Here is a 21,110-nt window from a genome sequence, read left to right on the forward strand (position 1 = left end):
ACATGCATCTATGTTTGTTTTGTATATATTATATTTCAGAGTGAAGTTAATTTTTGGCTTGAATGCTCTCGCTGGAAAGAAAAATTCTGTGGAAGACAAGTTGAATTGGGTGGGAAACTGGAATCCAAAAAATGCCATAAGTCTCATGAAGTACACAATATCAAAAGGATACAAAATAGATTCATATGAATTGGGTAGCTAAATCAAAGCCTTGATTAATTTATATTCTGCTTTTGATATTTGAATGACGTATACACACACACACGTAAATTGCTTTTTATTTTCCCCGATCTATCCCATGTGCATTATGATTTATGGTGCTTAATAGGAAATGAGCTATGTGCTGCGGGGATAGGAGCCAGGGTAGACAGTGTTCAATATGCTAAAGACATTACTAGGCTTAGACGTATAGTTAATCTACTATACCCTGATGTTTCTAGAAGGCCTAAAGTGTTAGGCCCTGGTGGTTTCTATGGTAAGGAGTGGTTTGAAAGCTTCTTACTGAATGTTGGGCCTGGTGTGGTTGATGGAGTGACCCACCACATTTACAACCTTGGTGCTGGTATGTATATATGTGTGTATATATATATATATATATATATATATATATATATATTGTACTTTTGGACAATAGCTATAGCACACATTTCACTAGTTTGCTAGCTCTTAATGATTGGTTTGTTTTAAAGGCGTTGACAAGGATATTATCAACAAGCTTCAAGACCCATATTACTTGAGCCAAGTTGCTGAAACTTTCAAAAGTGTTGCTCAAGCAGTCAAGGAATTCACGCCATGGGCATCACCATGGGTTGGGGAAGCTGGAGGAGCCTATAACAGTGGTAGCAAAGATGTGTCTCACACTTTTGTTAATGGGTTTTTGTTAGTCTAATATGCCAATGAATTGAGTTTTTTGCTTCCTTTTCAAAATTTTCTAGTATATATATATATATATATATATATGTGTGTGTGTGTATATGTATATGTATGTATGTATGTTAAACTATTTTAACTTAATAACTAGGTACTTGGACCAATTAGGCATGACATCAACCTTAAACCACAAGGTTTATTGTAGACAAACTTTGGTTGGAGGAAACTATGGCTTGCTAAACACAACAACCTTCATCCCTAACCCGGATTATTATGGGTAAGTCATGTCATGTGTGTGTGAAAGGAACTTGTTACTGATGAATATCCAATTCATTTAGAACTTACCTTAGCAAGGACAATCAATATGCTTTAATTGTTATATTTTTCAAATTAATATTCTACAAAAAATTATGAAACATCCAAATTGATCAAGACTTAGTTATCAATTCACATGTCTTTCTAATGATAACACCTTTCGATTGATTAGAGCGCTTTTGTGGCATCGACTCATGGGAAGCAAAGTCCTTTCAGTTTCTCATGAAGGATCACCATTTTTACGTGCATACGCACATTGTTCCAAGAAAGGGGTAAGCTCATTTATCTCAAAATGTCTTGTTTTTTTTTTCTCTATTTTTTTATTACTCTTCATAAAAATAAAACTACTCGTATAGACATTAACAACATCATGCTACTGAAACATAAATATCATATCATAAATTGTAACAATTATTTGGGGAAAACTACTTAAATAATGTAAAACTAAGAAGTTTCCATATCGTTTTAAGGTCAATGCGTGCCATTTGTTCTTAATCCTTTTTTTCTTTTTCATTAAGCACTTGTTGTTGTTCTCCTTAATTTCAGCCCGGTGTCACTATGCTACTTATAAACATGTCCAATTCCACTACTTTCAATGTATCCTTCGTTGATGACATGAATTTGTACCCTGTCTTGGAGACGGTACCAGGAAGAGTACCAATGACTATGAGGGAAGAATACCATCTAACACCCAAGGATGAAAACATTCGAAGTGATGTGGTGTTGTTGAATGGAACTCCACTACAGCTGACAGAATCACTAGACATCCCAGAAATGAAACCACGATTGGTGGATGCTTCTTCTCCTGTCAAAGTAGAGCCTGACTCAATTGTATTTGTTTATACCAAGAGCTTCAATGCACCAACATGTGGATAACAGGCACAAAATATTATTTAGTAAAGTACGAAACAACAATTTGTACATATATAGAGCTTCATAAAGCCAGCACATGCACATAATATCAATCAGCAACAAGACAACAAAACCTTAAAAAGTTATTGTGGACAATTACTTTTAATTCTAATTACTATCTAGGTAATAAATTTTATTGAACAATTTGTAGTTGATTTATTAGAACGATTACTCAATTTATGTATATATAAATATGTGTATATGTGATTATTGTGTTAGATTATTAATTTGAGAGGTTTTATTATAGGTAGAAAGTTATAGAGAAAATTAATTTAGTTTTGTTATGAAATTCAATCTAAAAAATAAAGTAACATTCAAATGAACATATGAATGGAGTTTCATAAAAATAGTTTGACGAATAAAAATTATTTTGATAAATGTGATCGTAATTGACCAAACATCCAATTTGAGATTGATTATTTGAGTTCTTGTTGTAAAAACTCAATTCTTATAATTTTTTATTTTTTCGTATATACATCCCAAATCACTTAATTTTATTATATTTACGGTTAACTTGAGTTGATTTTAAAACATAAAATAAATGTACTTTTATATATTTTATTATCCGTAAAGGAAAATTATAAAAAAAATAAATTTAAAATAACATATTCATTTTGAAATAAAATTGTGTTCTATTGAGCATCAATTCGATATTAGTGGTTGTGACACTAATTTCTTTCTAAATCAAAGTTTTTAAAAAGAAATATATACAAAATTAATTAATGCCCTTTTAAAATTATTTAATGAGTAATACTAAAAAAATTACTTTTTTGTATATGTAATATTTTTAAAATATAATGAGCAATACTTATAATTGTTGTCATTGTTAACAAATATTTTTTAAGACATAATTTTTTAGATTCAATTTGAGATTAGATAAGTTGTAAGATAGCAATAGAATTAATTTTCAAAGAATATTTTTTTATGTTACTTAATAATTAAAGTTTAACTATTGTATGGACTCGTTTTAGGCATGAGTAATCCATGAATGAATTTTCTATTATATGTTTTCCTTAATGGTACAAAAAATTACAACAACGACAATGAGCATCAAATTTAAGTCCTCATGGAATTACTTCCACCCTTATCGCTCATATAAGTTCTCTCCAACCGCAAATTGAACATCACAATTTTTTTTTCATGATAATCAACATAAGTGGCTCACATGAGTAATGAGTACCCTTATGAATCAACTTTATAACCAAGGTATCAGACTTTTCCCAACCCAACAACCAACATCCTCTACTTTTCTGTTTTCACCACCACAATAGTTTGGTCAGTATTTCAATTAAATAAAGTATTCAAAATACTATTATAGAAAATAATATATTAATTAGATATTTTTTAAATGTATTTATGAAATAAATGAGTTAATTTTCTTGGTAGACAAATAATGTATTAATTAGATGTAAATTTATTCATTAATAAGAGTGCATAAAATATAACTAATTGTTCTTACTTTCCAATATAGCTAAAAATTTTAAATTATGATGTTTATATTCTTGAACTCTATAAAATTTTAAATAAGAATTAAATTAAGATAGAGAAATATCTAAAGTAAAAGATTGCACGTATTAATTCATTAAAACTTTTGATGAAATTTTTAAATTAATCATCTTGCAAAAAATAGGAAACAAAATTAAGTGGATGAAAGAAGCATAACCCTTCAATAATGCAAACAAAGCAAGAACAAAGAACACATGATTTTGGCATACTAGTTCATCTGAACCACTGAGATTGTTTGTAATTCTTGATCATGTTCGACTATCTTTTCAAAGATACAAGTATTCTTTAACAAGCCACTTCTAGTTCAATCCAAAGCTTGCTTTGATATTCCGCTTCAAGCAAACTACTCAAGTATTCTTTGAAAAACAAAGTCTTTCCAAGCTTCAATCACCAAGTATTATTTAAATAATAAAGTCCAAGCATACCAAGAAGACATGGGCTAGGCTTGAAGGAAAAAGGCCCAAACTCATGATTGAGCTTTGGGTATCTTTTAGTCCATTTCTTATTCCTTGTATTTTCTTGTTCTTTTTTATTTTGACCTCGTGTTTTGGGCCAAGTAGTGTAGAAATTTAATTCCTTATATTTTCTTCTATGGGTGTAATTAGTAGTTTAAGGGGGTGCAACTAGTACGTAGAAGATATAGCTAAAATGATTTGTATTTAGGCCAACAGAGGTGGTACCTATTCCTATAGTCACATGCCCAACACATTAGTCACACCTTTAACATTTGCCACGTGGCAAGCTCTTATAGGCTATTCTAGATCTGTGTCACATGGTAGCACATGACACATGGCACATGGATCCTAGATCCATGAGAGTTGGGGCCTAATATTTGAAATCAAATTCAATTTTGGGGTGCACCATCTTAGCTTGGTTGGTAACCTTGGTTCATTTCTAACCATGGTTTGCTTATCTTGCTCTGTAAGCTAGGTTAGTCTATATATACGAGAAACCTTGTAATCCTATGTCACTTTTAATCATTGTTAGCAAAATCATTATTGATTCTCACTTCAAAAGTCTTGGGTTCACTCTATGAGAGTGTGACTCCTTAAGTTCTTTCATCAAGGAACTTTTCCTTGTGGAAAGAACATCATCTCTTGGTTTATCATTTGCTTGAAGGTTGCACCACTTCTCCACTATCCAGTCTTCCATTCAAAGTTTTATTTTCAAGTTTTGTTGGCATGGATGAAGATTGAAGGATGTAGGATGCAAGTGGAACAAGACGCCTACCATTTCTCACAAGTTTCCATCATTAGGTTAAAAGATGTTTTTGTTTCCCGTTGCTTAGTCGTTATGCTATATAGTAAGTGTTGTGACTTGTTGGCTCATTACACTTCGTATCTAGAGATAGAATGGAGAACACACTACAAGAAATGTTACATGTAGCGACATATAAAAAGTGTCACTATAGGTACAATATATGTAGGTATATGTTTATTTGACATATAGATTACACACAGCTTTAGTATTGATTTTGAATGAAATTTAACAACGTATTTTTTGTGTCACTATTGTCTATACTCATACTTTTTAATAATATACCAACATATATTGTAGTCATTGTGTGGATAAAAGTAATTTTTAGTGACATATATAGTGTCACTATAGGGTGTGTGTCACTGTATGAGAATTTTGTTGTAATGACACCTTATATTTATTCTGCTAGAATATAACTTTTAAGAAATGTAAGGGCAATTGAGTACTTTGTTTAGTTCTTGTAACACCCCAATTTTTATACTTTAATTGAGGGTAACTTAGTAATTTTTAGGGGTGATTTAGTAGCCCAGAACGGGCCGTTCTTAAATTGAAACGGGCAGTTCTAAACCACCAAACTGGCCTATAACCCTAGATTGGAACGGGGCGTTCCAAAGATGAGAACGGCCGTTCCAGGGATGAGAACGGACCGTTCCAAATATGGCCGTTATGGGTTTAATTGCAATCCCAGAACAGGCCGTTCGGATTTGAGAACAGGCCGTTCTGGATGTGAATTTTACATATGACGTGAGATTTCAGAATGGGCCATTCCTGATTTGAAACAGGCCATTCCATGAAACTTGATGCCTATAAATTGAGTGCTTTGGAACTCCCAAAATCATATTTTTCAGTTCTGACTTCTTTCTTCTACATTCTCTTACTTTCCTTCTATAGTCTCTGAAGAACGAGGGGCACTTAGAGGAGGAGACCAAGGAGATCTCTGTTTTAGTTTCAACTGCTGTTTATCCAGGTACGGGAGAAAAGAAGATTTTTTATATGTAGAGTTACATATGGGAATTGGGTAGAGGAAAAGTTCCTTAGGATTATGAGTAATTTTATAATTAGTTCTGTTTGGAGAATTATTGGTCTTATGTGATTCTGTATGTATTTAGGACTACGAATATATGATTAATTTGTAAAAATGATGCACTGAGAGAGAGAACAAAATTATAGAAAAGTGCCTGTAAGTTAGGCTTTGGAAAAATTGGATTATTTCTGTTTGAGGAGTTAATGATCCCATTAGATACTGTATGTGTCGAGGATTAGAAATATATATTTAATTTGTAAGAATGATGATCTGGGAGAGAGAACGAAATTATATAAAAGTGCCTGTGAGTTAGGTTTTGGAACAATTGGGGGTTTTACTGTTTATGTTAGGATTATATTAAATGTGTAATTCCATTGATTATTATATTAATTGATAACATGATGTTACGAATGGTATGTTATGACTTAACTACCCAATTAATTATGATGTGAGTATGTGAACATGAAATGGGATGTTGTGTGGAATGTGAATGTGATGTGATTGTGGTTCTTCACACTTATGACCAGGGGTGAGCACGACCCTGGATTGTTACATGGGTATCGTGACCTTGGATAACATGTCAGGGGTGAGCACGACCCTAGGTTAGGGGTAACGTGACCTTGGCACAGTGTTATATCAGGGGTGAGCATGGCTCTGGATTGTTACGTGGGTATCGTGACCTTGGATAACATGTCATGGGTGAGCACGACCCTGGGCTAGAAATGCTACAGGGGAAACGTGACCTTGGCACAGTGTTATATCAGGGGTGAGCACGGCCTTGGATTGTTACGTGGGTATCGTGACCTTGGATAACATGTCGGGTGTGAGCACGACCCTGGGCTAGATATGCAACAGGGGAAACGTGACCTTGGCACAATGTTATATCAGGGGTGAGCACAGCCTTGGAATGTTAAATGGGTAACATGACCTTGGCATAGTGTGAAGTGCAAGATTTGTGATGATTGGGGTGATTACGAATTATGACGTGATAATGATGCATGATTGATCGAGTTATGATATGTTGAAATGTTTATGAATATTTTATTAAGTATAGAGTTATAATGAGACGATATGTTGCGTTTTCCTTATGTGCTTTATATATAGATGCTTTCTTTTCTCACCGTACAAATTGTGGATGTTTTAGGTGAGGAAGATCCGGCTTTGAGTGGCATCTAGGATGCCAACAGTTGAATTGTAGGTGTCCTCTGATATTGTGACCTCGGGGAAGAAAATTCTAGGATATGGAATTTTTATATGGATTTGGAGTTGTATTTATTATTTTTTAAAATAATATGTAAACTCTTATGTTTTATTTTCCAATGTTCATTTTTCAATCATTTTGGATATTGAAGAACATTTGTGAAGGTTTTTACGTGAACTCTTTTACCAACTGTGAAAGTTTATTTTCCATAATTTAATTACATTATTACGATATATGTGTTGGGGTAGTAAGGGTGTCACAGTTTCACAGCTTGAACTCTAATACGAGATATTTCCTTAAATTGAATTTTTATATGTTTCACTACTTAATATTTTCCTATATCAAGTTTTATACTTTGAATTTACAAAACTCATATCTAAAATCTAATTTTCATATTCTAGATTTAACTCCATTTAAACATAAAGAATTTCAAAGTCAAACGCATAATCTATTTTGGAAAGAATGACTCTTACGTTACGATACCAAACAATTGTGGTTTTTGCATGTCATGTTTGTGGCATCATTGTCAGGGACTATGTCTCTTGACTAGGTGATTATTTTTTTTTCTCTAATAAGAACTAGGCATTATTTTTTTCTCTTTATTTTTTTATCTCCAATATTTGACTCCTTTTTCTAACTTCCCGCATTTTTATCTTGTGAAGGATTCTTCTATTTATTCCCATATCACACCATCTAAGAGAACACTTCAAAGAAGACCCTAAAGTTGAAAATTTATCCAAAAAATGTCAATAATGCAAAAGCAAAAAAGTCATCAAAGTTCTAAATGTCCAATAGAACAGTCTAAACACAACAAGATAGTGAACAAAACATCTAAATAATTAAAAGAGAAATTTTAAAAATAGAATACATATAACCACTCATAGACTAATATAATAATTAAAAATATTTTTATGTAAAACATAAGGAAATCCAAATAAAAGTAGAGATGGTTTACCACAAATGTGATGATAATAAAAAAGAAGAAATGGAATGTGACAAAAAATGTTGTAGAAATTAAAAACTCAACAAATATATATACAATCTAAAAATATAGAGAAACAACCCATAAATAAATAAAAAAAATAAATTGTAAGGATGATGTCCTTCATGGGCACAATAAATGTCTTTTTATGAAAACTCATAATCAATTCTAATTTAAAAACTATATACACACTAATTTTAATTTGAAAATCACATAATATAAATAACTTAAATATCATGACTAGAACGTATCCTAATTATAAAATTGTGTATGTTCTAATTCTAATATGACAATTTGAACATAAAAGATATCTAAAAATAATTATAAATGATTTGAATGAATATATTCCTATGTCATAAGTATTTTGTGTTTGCTGTTTATTATTTTGTTTTCCAATATCTCGAGCACTTGTTAGTATTTGTTTTATTTAAAGTATTAAACAAATTGATGTAAAAAATTTGCATTGCCAACCAATCGGAAATAATGATAATTTAAATGTAACTTTTAGGTTGATTATTATTAAAGTCAATCAACATGCCATATATGATTCTAATGTAGGATTGGTGTAAAAGTCAATATTTACACCATCAATACATAAATTATTTTGTTTTAAAATATGTTGGAAGAGAGAAATTTGAATTTAACTAAAGTGCAATGAGATTATAGTTAAACATTTTATACATCGTTATTCAATCACATATTACTATACACGTATGTATGATAAAACTTTTTGAATTTTATTATAGCAACTATCTTAAAAGTCATATTTCATATGTGATTTGTTATTAGGCAAAAAGTTTAATTTTTAAACATAATACTTAAGGGAGATAGTAATTGAATTTAATATCCCTAAATTAGTTATTTTTTTTGAAAATACACAATCAGTTAAGAAAGGTAACTAATAGGACTTATCCTAAAGTTTGTCAATACTTGCATATAAATTAAACCGTTATTGAAAATAACAAAAAAAACCAATTGTTAGCCAGCAATTTTTGCTAATAAAGTCTTATATGCCATATGTTTGACCAAAATTTTACTTTTATTAAGAAAAAGGGTTTCGTGTTAAAGACAAAACTGATATAGGAATATCGTTGCATATAAAAATACAGATAGATTAAAGCACAAAATGATTGAATTTCTAGAAAAGTAATGACTAGATACATGATCCTTAAAACAATTTAAGACAAACAAAAACAGGTAAAACTTGCGTAAAATAAGTGATTAGGTCGACTAATATTGGCAAGTAGCAAGAATATAAAAGTTGCATAAAATCCAATGACTTGGTGTGATTTTCCCGTGTTTCTTTTCAATCACTTCTCATAATGGATGTGAAAGTAACTCTATGTTATGTTGTTCTTTTATTATTTTCCTTGTCTTCAGCAGAAGATGTGAAAATCGTAGTTAAAGGGGTAACATCCATTGCTACAACAGATAATAATTTTATTTGTGCGACTTTGGACTGGTGGCCTGCTAATAAGTGCAATTACAATGACTGCCCCTGGGGACAAACAGGCATTTTGAATTTGGTATTTAACATTAGGCACCAATGAACATACGTATTTTCGTCTTACATAATTTGAATAAAAAAATTTAACTAGTTGTCCCATGTTTTGTTTTGTCAACTTTTGCAGGACTTAAGTAACAAAGTTCTATCAAATGCCATCAAGGGTAAGTTCTATTTTTCTCAGCTCTAATCATATGATTATTTTAAAAAGAAAAAACATGCAAAAAAATATTGTTGACCCTTTTAGGCTATTTGTTTTTGTATCGATAATTTTCATTGTCCTCATTCTTTAGTTTAGTCGAGGCAAGATGTGGCATTTTAATGGTCCGATGTGTAACATATATCATATGATCATGGGTAGACAATATCAATTTATGAATTTCACATTTTTTATCATTCCAAACTTTGGCAGCTTTTAATCCCCTGAGGATCAGATTAGGAGGTTCAGTGGAAGATCAAATTGTTTATCAATTTGGGAAGCAAAAGAAATGTCCCCATTTCAAAAAGAAAGAAGGTGGTCTTTTTGGTTTCAGCACAGCATGCCTTCCCAGAATGAGATGGGATGAAGTACATGACTTTTTTAACAAAACTGGGTACTTGTTTAATTACTTACCATTCTTTTCTCAACAGAGCGTACTATGATATATGTTACTAGCATGCTACATTCAATTCTCACATGCATCTATGTTTGTTTTGTATATTTATATTTCAGAGTGAAGTTAATTTTTGGCTTGAATGCTCTCGCTGGAAAGAAAAATTCTGTGGAAGACAAGTTGAATTGGGTGGGAAACTGGAATCCAAAAAATGCCATAAGTCTCATGAAGTACACAATATCAAAAGGATACAAAATAGATTCATATGAATTGGGTAGCTAAATCAAAGCCTTGATTAATTTATATTCTGCTTTTGATATTTGAATGACGTATACACACACACACGTAAATTGCTTTTTATTTTCCCCGATCTATCCCATGTGCATTATGATTTATGGTGCTTAATAGGAAATGAGCTATGTGCTGCGGGGATAGGAGCCAGGGTAGACAGTGTTCAATATGCTAAAGACATTACTAGGCTTAGACGTATAGTTAATCTACTATACCCTGATGTTTCTAGAAGGCCTAAAGTGTTAGGCCCTGGTGGTTTCTATGGTAAGGAGTGGTTTGAAAGCTTCTTACTGAATGTTGGGCCTGGTGTGGTTGATGGAGTGACCCACCACATTTACAACCTTGGTGCTGGTATGTATATATGTGTGTATATATATATATATATATATATATATATATATATATATATATATATATATATTGTACTTTTGGACAATAGCTATAGCACACATTTCACTAGTTTGCTAGCTCTTAATGATTGGTTTGTTTTAAAGGCGTTGACAAGGATATTATCAACAAGCTTCAAGACCCATATTACTTGAGCCAAGTTGCTGAAACTTTCAAAAGTGTTGCTCAAGCAGTCAAGGAATTCACGCCATGGGCAGCACCATGGGTTGGGGAAGCTGGAGGAGCCTATAACAGTGGTAGCAAAGATGTGTCTCACACTTTTGTTAATGGGTTTTGGTTAGTCTAATATGCCAATGAATTGAGTTTTTTGCTTCCTTTTCAAAATTTTCAAGTATATATATATATATATATATATATATATATATATGTGTGTGTGTGTGTGTGTATATGTATATGTATGTATGTATGTTAAACTATTTTAACTTAATAACTAGGTACTTGGACCAATTAGGCATGACATCAACCTTAAACCACAAGGTTTATTGTAGACAAACTTTGGTTGGAGGAAACTATGGCTTGCTAAACACAACAACCTTCATCCCTAACCCGGATTATTATGGGTAAGTCATGTCATGTGTGTGTGAAAGGAACTTGTTACTGATGAATATCCAATTCATTTAGAACTTACCTTAGCAAGGACAATCAATATGCTTTAATTGTTATATTTTTCAAATTAATATTCTACAAAAAATTATGAAACATCCAAATTGATCAAGACTTAGTTATCAATTCACATGTCTTTCTAATGATAACACCTTTCGATTGATTAGAGCGCTTTTGTGGCATCGACTCATGGGAAGCAAAGTCCTTTCAGTTTCTCATGAAGGATCACCATTTTTACGTGCATACGCACATTGTTCCAAGAAAGGGGTAAGCTCATTTATCTCAAAATGTCTTGTTTTTTTTTCTCTATTTTTTTATTACTCTTCATAAAAATAAAACTACTCGTATAGACATTAACAACATCATGCTACTGAAACATAAATATCATATCATAAATTGTAACAATTATTTGGGGAAAACTACTTAAATAATGTAAAACTAAGAAGTTTCCATATCGTTTTAAGGTCAATGCGTGCCATTTGTTCTTAATCCTTTTTTTCTTTTTCATTAAGCACTTGTTGTTGTTCTCCTTAATTTCAGCCCGGTGTCACTATGCTACTTATAAACATGTCCAATTCCACTACTTTCAATGTATCCTTCGTTGATGACATGAATTTGTACCTTGTCTTGGAGACGGTACCAGGAAGAGTACCAATGACTATGAGGGAAGAATACCATCTAACACCCAAGGATGGAAACATTCGAAGTGATGTGGTGTTGTTGAATGGAACTCCACTACAGCTGACAGAATCACTAGACATCCCAGAAATGAAACCACGATTGGTGGATGCTTCTTCTCCTGTCAAAGTAGAGCCTGACTCAATTGTATTTGTTTATACCAAGAGCTTCAATGCACCAACATGTGGATAATAGGCACAAAATATTATTTAGTAAAGTACGAAACAACAATTTGTACATATATAGAGCTTCATTAAGCCAGCACATGCACATAATATCAATCAGCAACAAGACAACAAAACCTTAAAAAGTTATTGTGGACAATTACTTTTAATTCTAATTACTATCTAGGTAATAAATTTTATTGAAGAATTTGAAGTTGATTTATTAGAACGATTACTCAATTTATGTATATATAAATATGTGTATATGTGATTATTGTGTTAGATTATTAATTTGAGAGGTTTTATTATAGGTAGAAAGTTATAGAGAAAATTAATTTAGTTTTGTTATGAAATTCAATCTAAAAAATAAAGTAACATTCAAATGAACATATGAATGGAGTTTCATAAAAATAGTTTGACGAATAAAAATTATATTGATAAATGTGATCGTAATTGACCAAACATCCAATTTGAGATTGATTATTTGAGTTCTTGTTGTAAAAACTCAATTCTTATAATTTTTTATTTTTTCGTATATACATCCCAAATCACTTAATTTTATTATATTCACGGTTATCTTGAGTTGATTTTAAAACATAAAATAAATGTACTTTTATATATTTTATTATCCGTAAAGGAAAATTATAAAAAAAATAAATTTAAAATAACATATTCATTTTGAAATAAAATTGTGTTCTATTGAGCATCAATTCGATATTAGTGGTTGTGACACTAATTTATTTCTAAATCAAAGTTTTTAAAAAGAAATATATACAAAATTAATTAATGCCCTTTTAAAATTATTTAATGAGTAATACTAAAAAAATTACTTTTTTGTATATGTAATATTTTTAAAATATAATGAGCAATACTTATAATTGTTGTCATTGTTAACAAATATTTTTTAAGACATAATTTTTTAGATTCAATTTGAGATTAGATAAGTTGTAAGATAGCAATAGAATTAATTTTCAAAGAATATTTTTTATGTTACTTAATAATTAAAGTTTAACTATTGTATGGACTCGTTTTAGGCATGAGTAATCCATGAATGAATTTTCTATTATATGTTTTCCTTAATGGTACAAAAAATTACAACAACGACAATGAGCATCAAATTTAAGTCCTCATGGAATTACTTCCACCCTTATCGCTCATATAAGTTCTCTCCAACCGCAAATTGAACATCACAATTTTTTTTTCATGATAATCAACATAAGTGGCTCACATGAGTAATGAGTACCCTTATGAATCAACTTTATAACCAAGGTATCAGACTTTTCCCAACCCAACAACCAAGATCCTCTACTTTTCTATTTTCACCACCACAATAGTTTGGTCAGTATTTCAATTAAATAAAGTTTTCAAAATACTATTATAGAAAATAATATATTAATTAGATATTTTTTAAATGTATTTATGAAATAAATGAGTTAATTTTCTTGGTAGACAAATAATGTATTAATTAGATGTAAATTTATTCATTAATAAGAGTGCATAAAATATAACTAATTGTTCTTACTTTCCAATATAGCTAAAAATTTTAAATTATGATGTTTATATTCTTGAACTCTATAAAATTTTAAATAAGAATTAAATTAAGATAGAGAAATATCTAAAGTAAAAGATTGCACGTATTAATTCATTAAAACTTTTGATGAAATTTTTAAATTAATCATCTTGCAAAAAATAGGAAACAAAATTAAGTGGATGAAAGAAGTGTAGACCCCTAAAATTGTCCGGGCCGGAAATAAAGCTTGAAGACTCTCGAAGACTGAAGGATAATCAGCCAGAAGGACTCCTGGAAAGCCCTAGGAGGGTTCTCTGTAGGTCTAGAGGTCTTAGAATAGCTAAAAATAAGGAAGTGGAGGGAAAAAGCCCAATACGGCCGTACTGAACTTAATACGGCCGTATTGAAGCTTCAATACGGCCGTACTGAAGTCAGTACGACCGTATTGACACTTCAATACGACCGCTGCGAACTCAATACGGGCGTATTGAAATTTCGGACTTTCAATACGACCGTATTGAACTCCAATACGACCGTATTGAAGTTCAAAAATTTCAATACGGCCGTATTGGCCCTGTAGGCCGTACTGCGCCTATTCCCTATAAATATGACGTCAATTGGACGTCATTCCACACTTTTTCACGGAGTTTTGACTCCCTCCTTGAGTATTCTGGGGTTTTTGAGCAGTGTTCTGCCCTAGAAATCTCTCTGGGAGTCGATCCGACGAAGTTCTTGAGCCCCGAGCCATTTTGCTTGAGGATCGAACCTAGTCGAGGGGAAATCTTTTGATTCCCTTAGTTAAAATTTTGTTCTAGGAGAGCGAGGAGTGGGCTTGTAGAGCGAGGGAACGCCAAAACGCTTCCCAGTTCTTTGCAATATATAAAAGCACGCTTCAAGAGGTTTCCTTTCAATCCTTCCTTTTACTGCTTTCTGTGTGCATATTTAAAATGTCATCATGTAGATAGTCAATTTATAATTGTTTAGAATAAATAGGGGTAATTTAGTAATTTTATACTGTTCTTTTAAAAATAATCTGTCATAGGGAACCCGAAAGGGGCGCCGTGGGGTGCTAACACCTTCCCCACGCGTAACCGACTCCCTTACCCAACTCTGGTTGTAATGGCCAAAGTTGATTTTTAAATCAATTGCCTTATCCCTTTTTCCAATGTTTTGAGTAAAACATTGGTGGCGACTCCACGAACCCTCCTTTTACGAAAACCACTAATCCATGGAGGGTCCCGCTTGGGATTAATATGGATTGGTGAGCCTTTTAATAAAATTGCTCGTTTGACGAGGTCTCAGTTTGAGAATAAGTCATTCTAGCAATCCACATTTTCAAACAAATAAAACGAGTCCAACCATCCTTCGCGAATGCCGAAAGCCCGTTTCGGGCCGGTGGCGACAGATGGCGACTCCACTGGGGAAGCCTCGAGAGTCAGTCCCATTTAGTGACAGATTATTTTTAACAAATAGTTAAAATTACTTTATTACCCCTCACTTGTATGATAACATGTTTATCTATTTGGCTTTAATAACTGTTGTATGTTTAATTTTCCGCAAATGTTTGAAATAAAATTGCACACAAACCTTTGCACACAACAGTTCCCTCTATACCCGGGGGCATGAGTGGTAATCCATAGGGAGTGGATGTTAGTACGGCCGGTTGATGGGTTTATAGGAGCCTATGAGACCGTTGTCGAAAAGCATCACTCAAGGTGATAACCATGAACTTGAGTCCGACGGTGCGTTGGAGCTTTCCATCGACCTACGACAAGAGGAATTGGGTCCCTATAATGGGGGCACCTTGGGGGCCTTTGACCAAGTGAGAACAGTTAGATCCTCCTTGAATATGCACTTTTCTGCAGGAGACCCCTACCTCGTAATTCGCTCGTGACTGTTCGTGGATGAGTGAATTGTTTGTGCGTTCGTTATGTGACATTGTTTGTGCATTAATAAATAACCTCGTGATAAGGTCTAAAAATAATCCCCATGCATAAAAAACCATGACATGAGAGGAAAGACCATGTGTGAAAATATAATAAAAGTGAGGAGCATGTACATCATTACCAATAAGACATCATGCATCCTCATGAAAACATACATTTTAGGATCACCAATACCTCTTGACATGAGTGAAAGAGACCCATGACTATAGAGATTCTCCGTTGGGGAGAAATCATAGATAAAGAAGGGTGGTAAACTTCCGTCTTAAAAAGGCAGCGCCTTAAAGATGGAGGTTTATCAAGCTCGTGTTAAAGAGTGTATTCATTCCATAAAATAAACTAACTAAACATTCATTTTAGAAAGTGGCTGGTCATCTCTCTATCCTTACGCGCGCACGGAAAATCAAGAAAATGGAAGCATTGGAGGAGCAAAACAAGAAGCTCACAACCGAGCTTTCACAGCTTAAAGAGCAGATGGCGCAAATGATGGAACTCATGCGTCATCACAACATCCATGATTCTTATCATAGTGATCATGGGTCCCATCATGAGGGAGAGGAGGAAGAGCATGAAAAAGATCCTCCAAACGCCGTACCCCTTGGGGCAGGAATTATAATAAAAGAGCCCGAGGTCTCAAAGGAACAATTCCATGCCCTCGAGGATCGGCTAAGGGCTATGGAGGGGCATGACTTTGACATTAAGGATGCCGCCGACATGTGTTTGGTGAGGGACATTCAATTCCCTCCTAAATTTAAAGTGCCAGATTTCCCAAAGTACGTGGGATCGACTTGCCCTAAAAGTCATCTCACCATGTACTGTCGCAAGATGGCTGCATATGCCACAAATGAAAAGCTCTTGATCCACTGTTTTCAAGAGAGCTTAGCTGAAACTGCACTCAACTGGTATATGCAGCTAGATGGAAATCTAGTACACACATGGAGGCAGTTGGCCGACGCCTTCCTCAAGCGCTACAAATACAACATCGACCTAACACCCGATAGGTCTGATCTTCAAGCCTTGAGTAAAAAGAACGATGAATCCTTCAAGGCGTACGCCCAACGTTGGAGGGAGTTGGCGGCACAGATAGAGCCCCCGCTGTCGGATAAGGAGACGGTGTCCTTATTCATCAACTCGTTGACTGGTCCCTATTACGATAAAATGATAGGGAACACAACGACACTCTTCTCGGACATCATCACCATAGGAGAAAGGGTGGAACAAGGACTTAAAAGTGGGAAGCTGGCTAAGCCTTCCCAATCATATGAAGCTAAGAAGGCCTTTGGGAAGAAGAAAGAAGGAGGAGTCAACGCTGTAACCATTGCTCCGTCTTCTTCCGCTTCGAAGTCAGGCAAATCGCAAAACAACTCTGTGAAGAAGTTTGATAGACTTCCGACCACTTACAGCGATCTCCTGCCGAAGCTAGTGGAGGCGCGCCTTATAGCTTACATTCCACCAAAGAAGGTGAATCCACCCTACCCCGATTGGTACAATCCACAAGACAAATGTCTATACCATTCGGGGGCACAGGGGCACTCAACGGAGAACTGCCGAGCTCTCAAGTACAAGGTCCAAGACCTTATCGACGCTGGGTGGGTCACTTTCGATTCGACGGCGCCCGACGTGAGCAAGAATCCTCTACCGCAGCAGGAGTAGAGAGAAGGGCAAGCCATGATAGGGCCCCTCCACATTTTTCTTTTAGGGACTCATGATCAGTACCCGAGATCATGAGGACCTTTTCATGTAAATAAAGGGTTTTGTACAGTTTTACACTCATATATCAATAAAAAGGCATTTTTCACACAATTATTCTCTCATTTTGTTCTATTCTCTCTCTCTCATTAATATTAATAAACTCTAAACCTAAACAGAACCAATAAATAATTATGTCTGTGATTGCTCGCTCTGACCGGGATCCGAAAGCCGAGGGTGAATGGGTTGAGTCGGACAGTGATGAGGAGACCATCTCTCCGGACCTGCAAAGACTGCTAGATCAAGAAGCTCGTCTACTCCAACCGAATCAAGAAGAATTGGAGACCGTGAATTTGGGGCAGGGTCAAGAATTGAAAGAGGTCAATATTGGGACCCGTATCAGTGATGGAATAAAAACGCAATTAATTCAATTATTAAGGGAATACAAGGACGTATTTGCATGGTCGTACCATGATATGCCCGGGTTGGACTCCAACATCGTCGAACACAAGTTGCCCTTAAAAGAGGGGTTTCGACCTATTAAGCAAAAGCTTCGACGAATCAAGCCCGAATGGTCGTTAAAGATTAAGGAGGAGGTAGAAAAGCAATTGGACGCGGGATTCTTGGTTGTATCCCAGTATCCCGAATGGCTGGCTAACATTGTGCCAGTCGTCAAAAAGAATGGGAAGGTTAGAGTGTGTGTTGATTATAGGGATTTGAATCGTGCCAGCCCAAAGGACGATTTTCCCTTGCCACATATTGATACACTCGTGGATCACACCGCCACAAACACACTCTATTCCTTTATGGATGGATACTCGGGGTATAATCAAATCAAGATGAATATAGAAGACCGCGAGAAAACTTCTTTCATTACACCCTGGGGAACTTTCTGCTACAGGGTGATGCCTTTTGGACTTAAAAATGCGGGTGCCACCTACCAACGAGCGATGGTGACTCTATTCCACGATATGATCCACAAAGAAATTGAAGTATACGTGGATGACATGATCGCAAAGTCAAAAGACGAAATGGACCACATCCAATATTTGAGAAAATTATTCAATCGGCTTCGTAAGTATCAGCTTAAGCTAAACCCGGCTAAGTGTACTTTCGGAGTTCGGTCGGGTAAGCTTCTCGGGTTCATCGTCAGTGAAAAAGGCATAGAGGTGGACCCCGATAAAGTAAAGGCAATAATAGAAATGCCTCCCCCTAAAACTGAGAAAGAAATTAGAGGATTCCTCGGCAGGGTAAACTACGTCGCAAGGTTCATCGCACAGTTGACTGACACGTGCAAACCAATATTCAAGCTGTTGCGCAAAAATCATTCCGAAACTTGGGATGAGAATTGTCAACGAGCTTTTGACAAGGTCAAACAGTGCTTGGCCAATCCACCAGTATTGGTGCCACCTGTCGAGGGAAGGCCATTAATCCTCTATCTGACAGTGCTTGATGAGTCCATGGGAGCCGTGCTAGGGCAACAGGACGAAACTGGAAAGAAAGAACAAGCTATCTACTACCTGAGCAAAAAGTTCCTTGATTATGAAACTCGCTACACGCCATTAGAAAAGACTTGCTGTGCGTTAGCGTGGGCAACACAAAGGCTCAGGCAGTACATGATAAGGCATACTACTTGGTTGGTTTCCAAAATGGACCCAATTAAGTACGTGTTCGACAAACCAATAATCACTGGGAAGATTGCCCGATGGCAAGTGCAATTATCAGAATTCGACATCATACATGTCACACAAAAGGCCATCAAAGGCAGTACCCTAGCTGATTACCTAGCACATGGGCCGACCAATGATTACCAATCCCTCCAGGATGATTTCCCCGACGAGCACATAATGAGTATACAACATGAAGAACTAAAAGACGATACGTGGACCATGTATTTCGATGGAGCCTCCAACATGCTTGGACAGGGGATTGGAATAGTATTAATTTCCCCACAAGGAAAGCATATCCCCTTAACAGCAAGACTCAACTTTGACTGTACAAATAACATGGCCGAATACGAAGCTTGCGCGTTAGGAATCCAAGCAGCAATCAACAATGGTATCCTAAAGCTCAAAGTATTTGGAGATTCGGCTTTAGTCATTCACCAACTGCGAGGTGACTGGGAAGTCCGAAATCCTAAACTGATACCATATGTTGAGCATATCAAAGATTTGACACAATTTTTCCAAAGTGTCATCTTTGAATACATTCCAAGGGAGGAGAATCAGTTTGCTGACGCCCTTGCTACACTATCATCGATGTTCGCATTGGATAAGGAGCATGAAATGCCCATCATCAATATCCGGCGGCACGATAAGCAAGCGTTCTGCCTACTGATAGATGAAGCTGTTGACGATCATCCATGGTTCCATGACATCAAACAATATCTGTCAAAAGGGGAATATCCTGATATGGCTAGTGATAATAATAAAAAGCATATCCGAAGAAGGGCCATGGGATTTCTGTTGATTGGAGAAACCCTCTACAAAAAGAATTATGACTCGGTCTTGTTGAGATGTATAGACCAAGTCGAAGCTCAAAATGTAATCAAAGAAATACATGAGGGGGTTTTCGGTACCCATATTCCCGGGCCTGCAATGGCTAAGAAAATCCTCAGAGCAGGATATTATTGGTCGACCATTGAAAGGGATTGTTACCAATACGTCCGGAAATGCCATAAGTGTCAAGCATATGCCGACAACATTCATGTCCCACCAACGCCACTCAATGTTCTGGCTTCACCATGGCCATTTGCAATGTGGGGCATGGATGTTATTGGACCCATCGAGCCAAAGGCATCCAATGGACATAGGTTCATCCTTGTGGCCATTGACTATTTCACCAAATGGGTAGAAGCGGCATCGTATGCTCATGTGACCCGAAAGGTGGTAACATCCTTCATCAGAAAGAATATCATATGCAGATACGGTATTCCCGATAAAATCATCACTGATAATGGATCCAATTTGAACAATAAGATGGTGGAAGAGCTGTGCAAAGAGTTCAAAATCCAGCACCATAACTCTTCCCCATATCGACCAAAGATGAATGGGGCAGTCGAGGCAGCCAATAAGAATATCAAGAAGATAGTACAAAAGATGGTTGTCTCATTCAAAGACTGGCATGAGATGCTACCCTTCGCTCTCCATGGTTATAGGACTTCAGTACGTACATCCACAGGAGCTACTCCATTCTCCCTTGTTTATGGAATGGAGGCAGTTCTGCCGGTTGAAGTCGAGATACCGTCTCTGAGAGTAATCATGGAAGCAAAACTTTCCGAGGCAGAATGGGTTCAAAGTCGATACAACCAATTGAACCTTATCGAAGAAAAACGACTGAACGCCATATGCCATGGTCAAGCCTACCAAAGGAAGATCAAAAAAGCTTTCGACAAAAAAGTCCATCCTCGAACCTACCATGAGGGAGGGCTGGTGATGAAGAAATTGCTACCAGCTCAAAAGGACAAGATCGGAAAGTGGGCCCCAAATTACGAAGGACCATATGTGGTGAAGCGAGCTTTCTCCGGAGGAGCATTGATTCTCACAGACATGGACGGAGAAGAACTTCGATACCCAGTCAACGCTGACGTGGTAAAGAAGTATTATGCTTGAAGACGTTGCTTGCATCAGCCCGCTAGGATGAAAACCCAAAAAGGGCATC

General features: G+C 35.3%; 2 protein-coding genes across 2 annotated transcripts; both read left to right on the top strand.

The window, feature by feature from the left end:
* Positions 1-10: 10 nt before the first annotated feature.
* On the top strand, positions 11-1,900 carry LOC145956220 (heparanase-like protein 1). The gene is made up of 4 exons (XM_083071784.1): positions 11-194; positions 329-562; positions 690-879; positions 1,022-1,900. The coding sequence occupies exons 1-4, from the start codon at positions 11-13 to the stop codon at positions 1,149-1,151; spliced, it is 738 nt and encodes a 245-aa protein (XP_082927910.1). The 3' UTR covers positions 1,152-1,900.
* LOC145956221 (heparanase-like protein 2) lies at positions 1,759-12,336 on the top strand. The gene is made up of 10 exons (XM_083071785.1): positions 1,759-2,053; positions 9,448-9,593; positions 9,699-9,735; positions 9,984-10,164; positions 10,284-10,438; positions 10,573-10,806; positions 10,950-11,139; positions 11,298-11,423; positions 11,634-11,733; positions 12,007-12,336. The coding sequence occupies exons 1-10, from the start codon at positions 1,759-1,761 to the stop codon at positions 12,334-12,336; spliced, it is 1,794 nt and encodes a 597-aa protein (XP_082927911.1).
* The last annotated feature ends 8,774 nt before the right edge of the window (positions 12,337-21,110 follow it).

The sequence above is a fragment of the Cajanus cajan genome, chromosome 3, assembly GCF_000230855.2.
Source record: "Cajanus cajan strain Asha chromosome 3, NIPB_CcT2T_4, whole genome shotgun sequence".
In the NCBI taxonomy this organism is placed as follows: domain Eukaryota; kingdom Viridiplantae; phylum Streptophyta; class Magnoliopsida; order Fabales; family Fabaceae; genus Cajanus; species Cajanus cajan.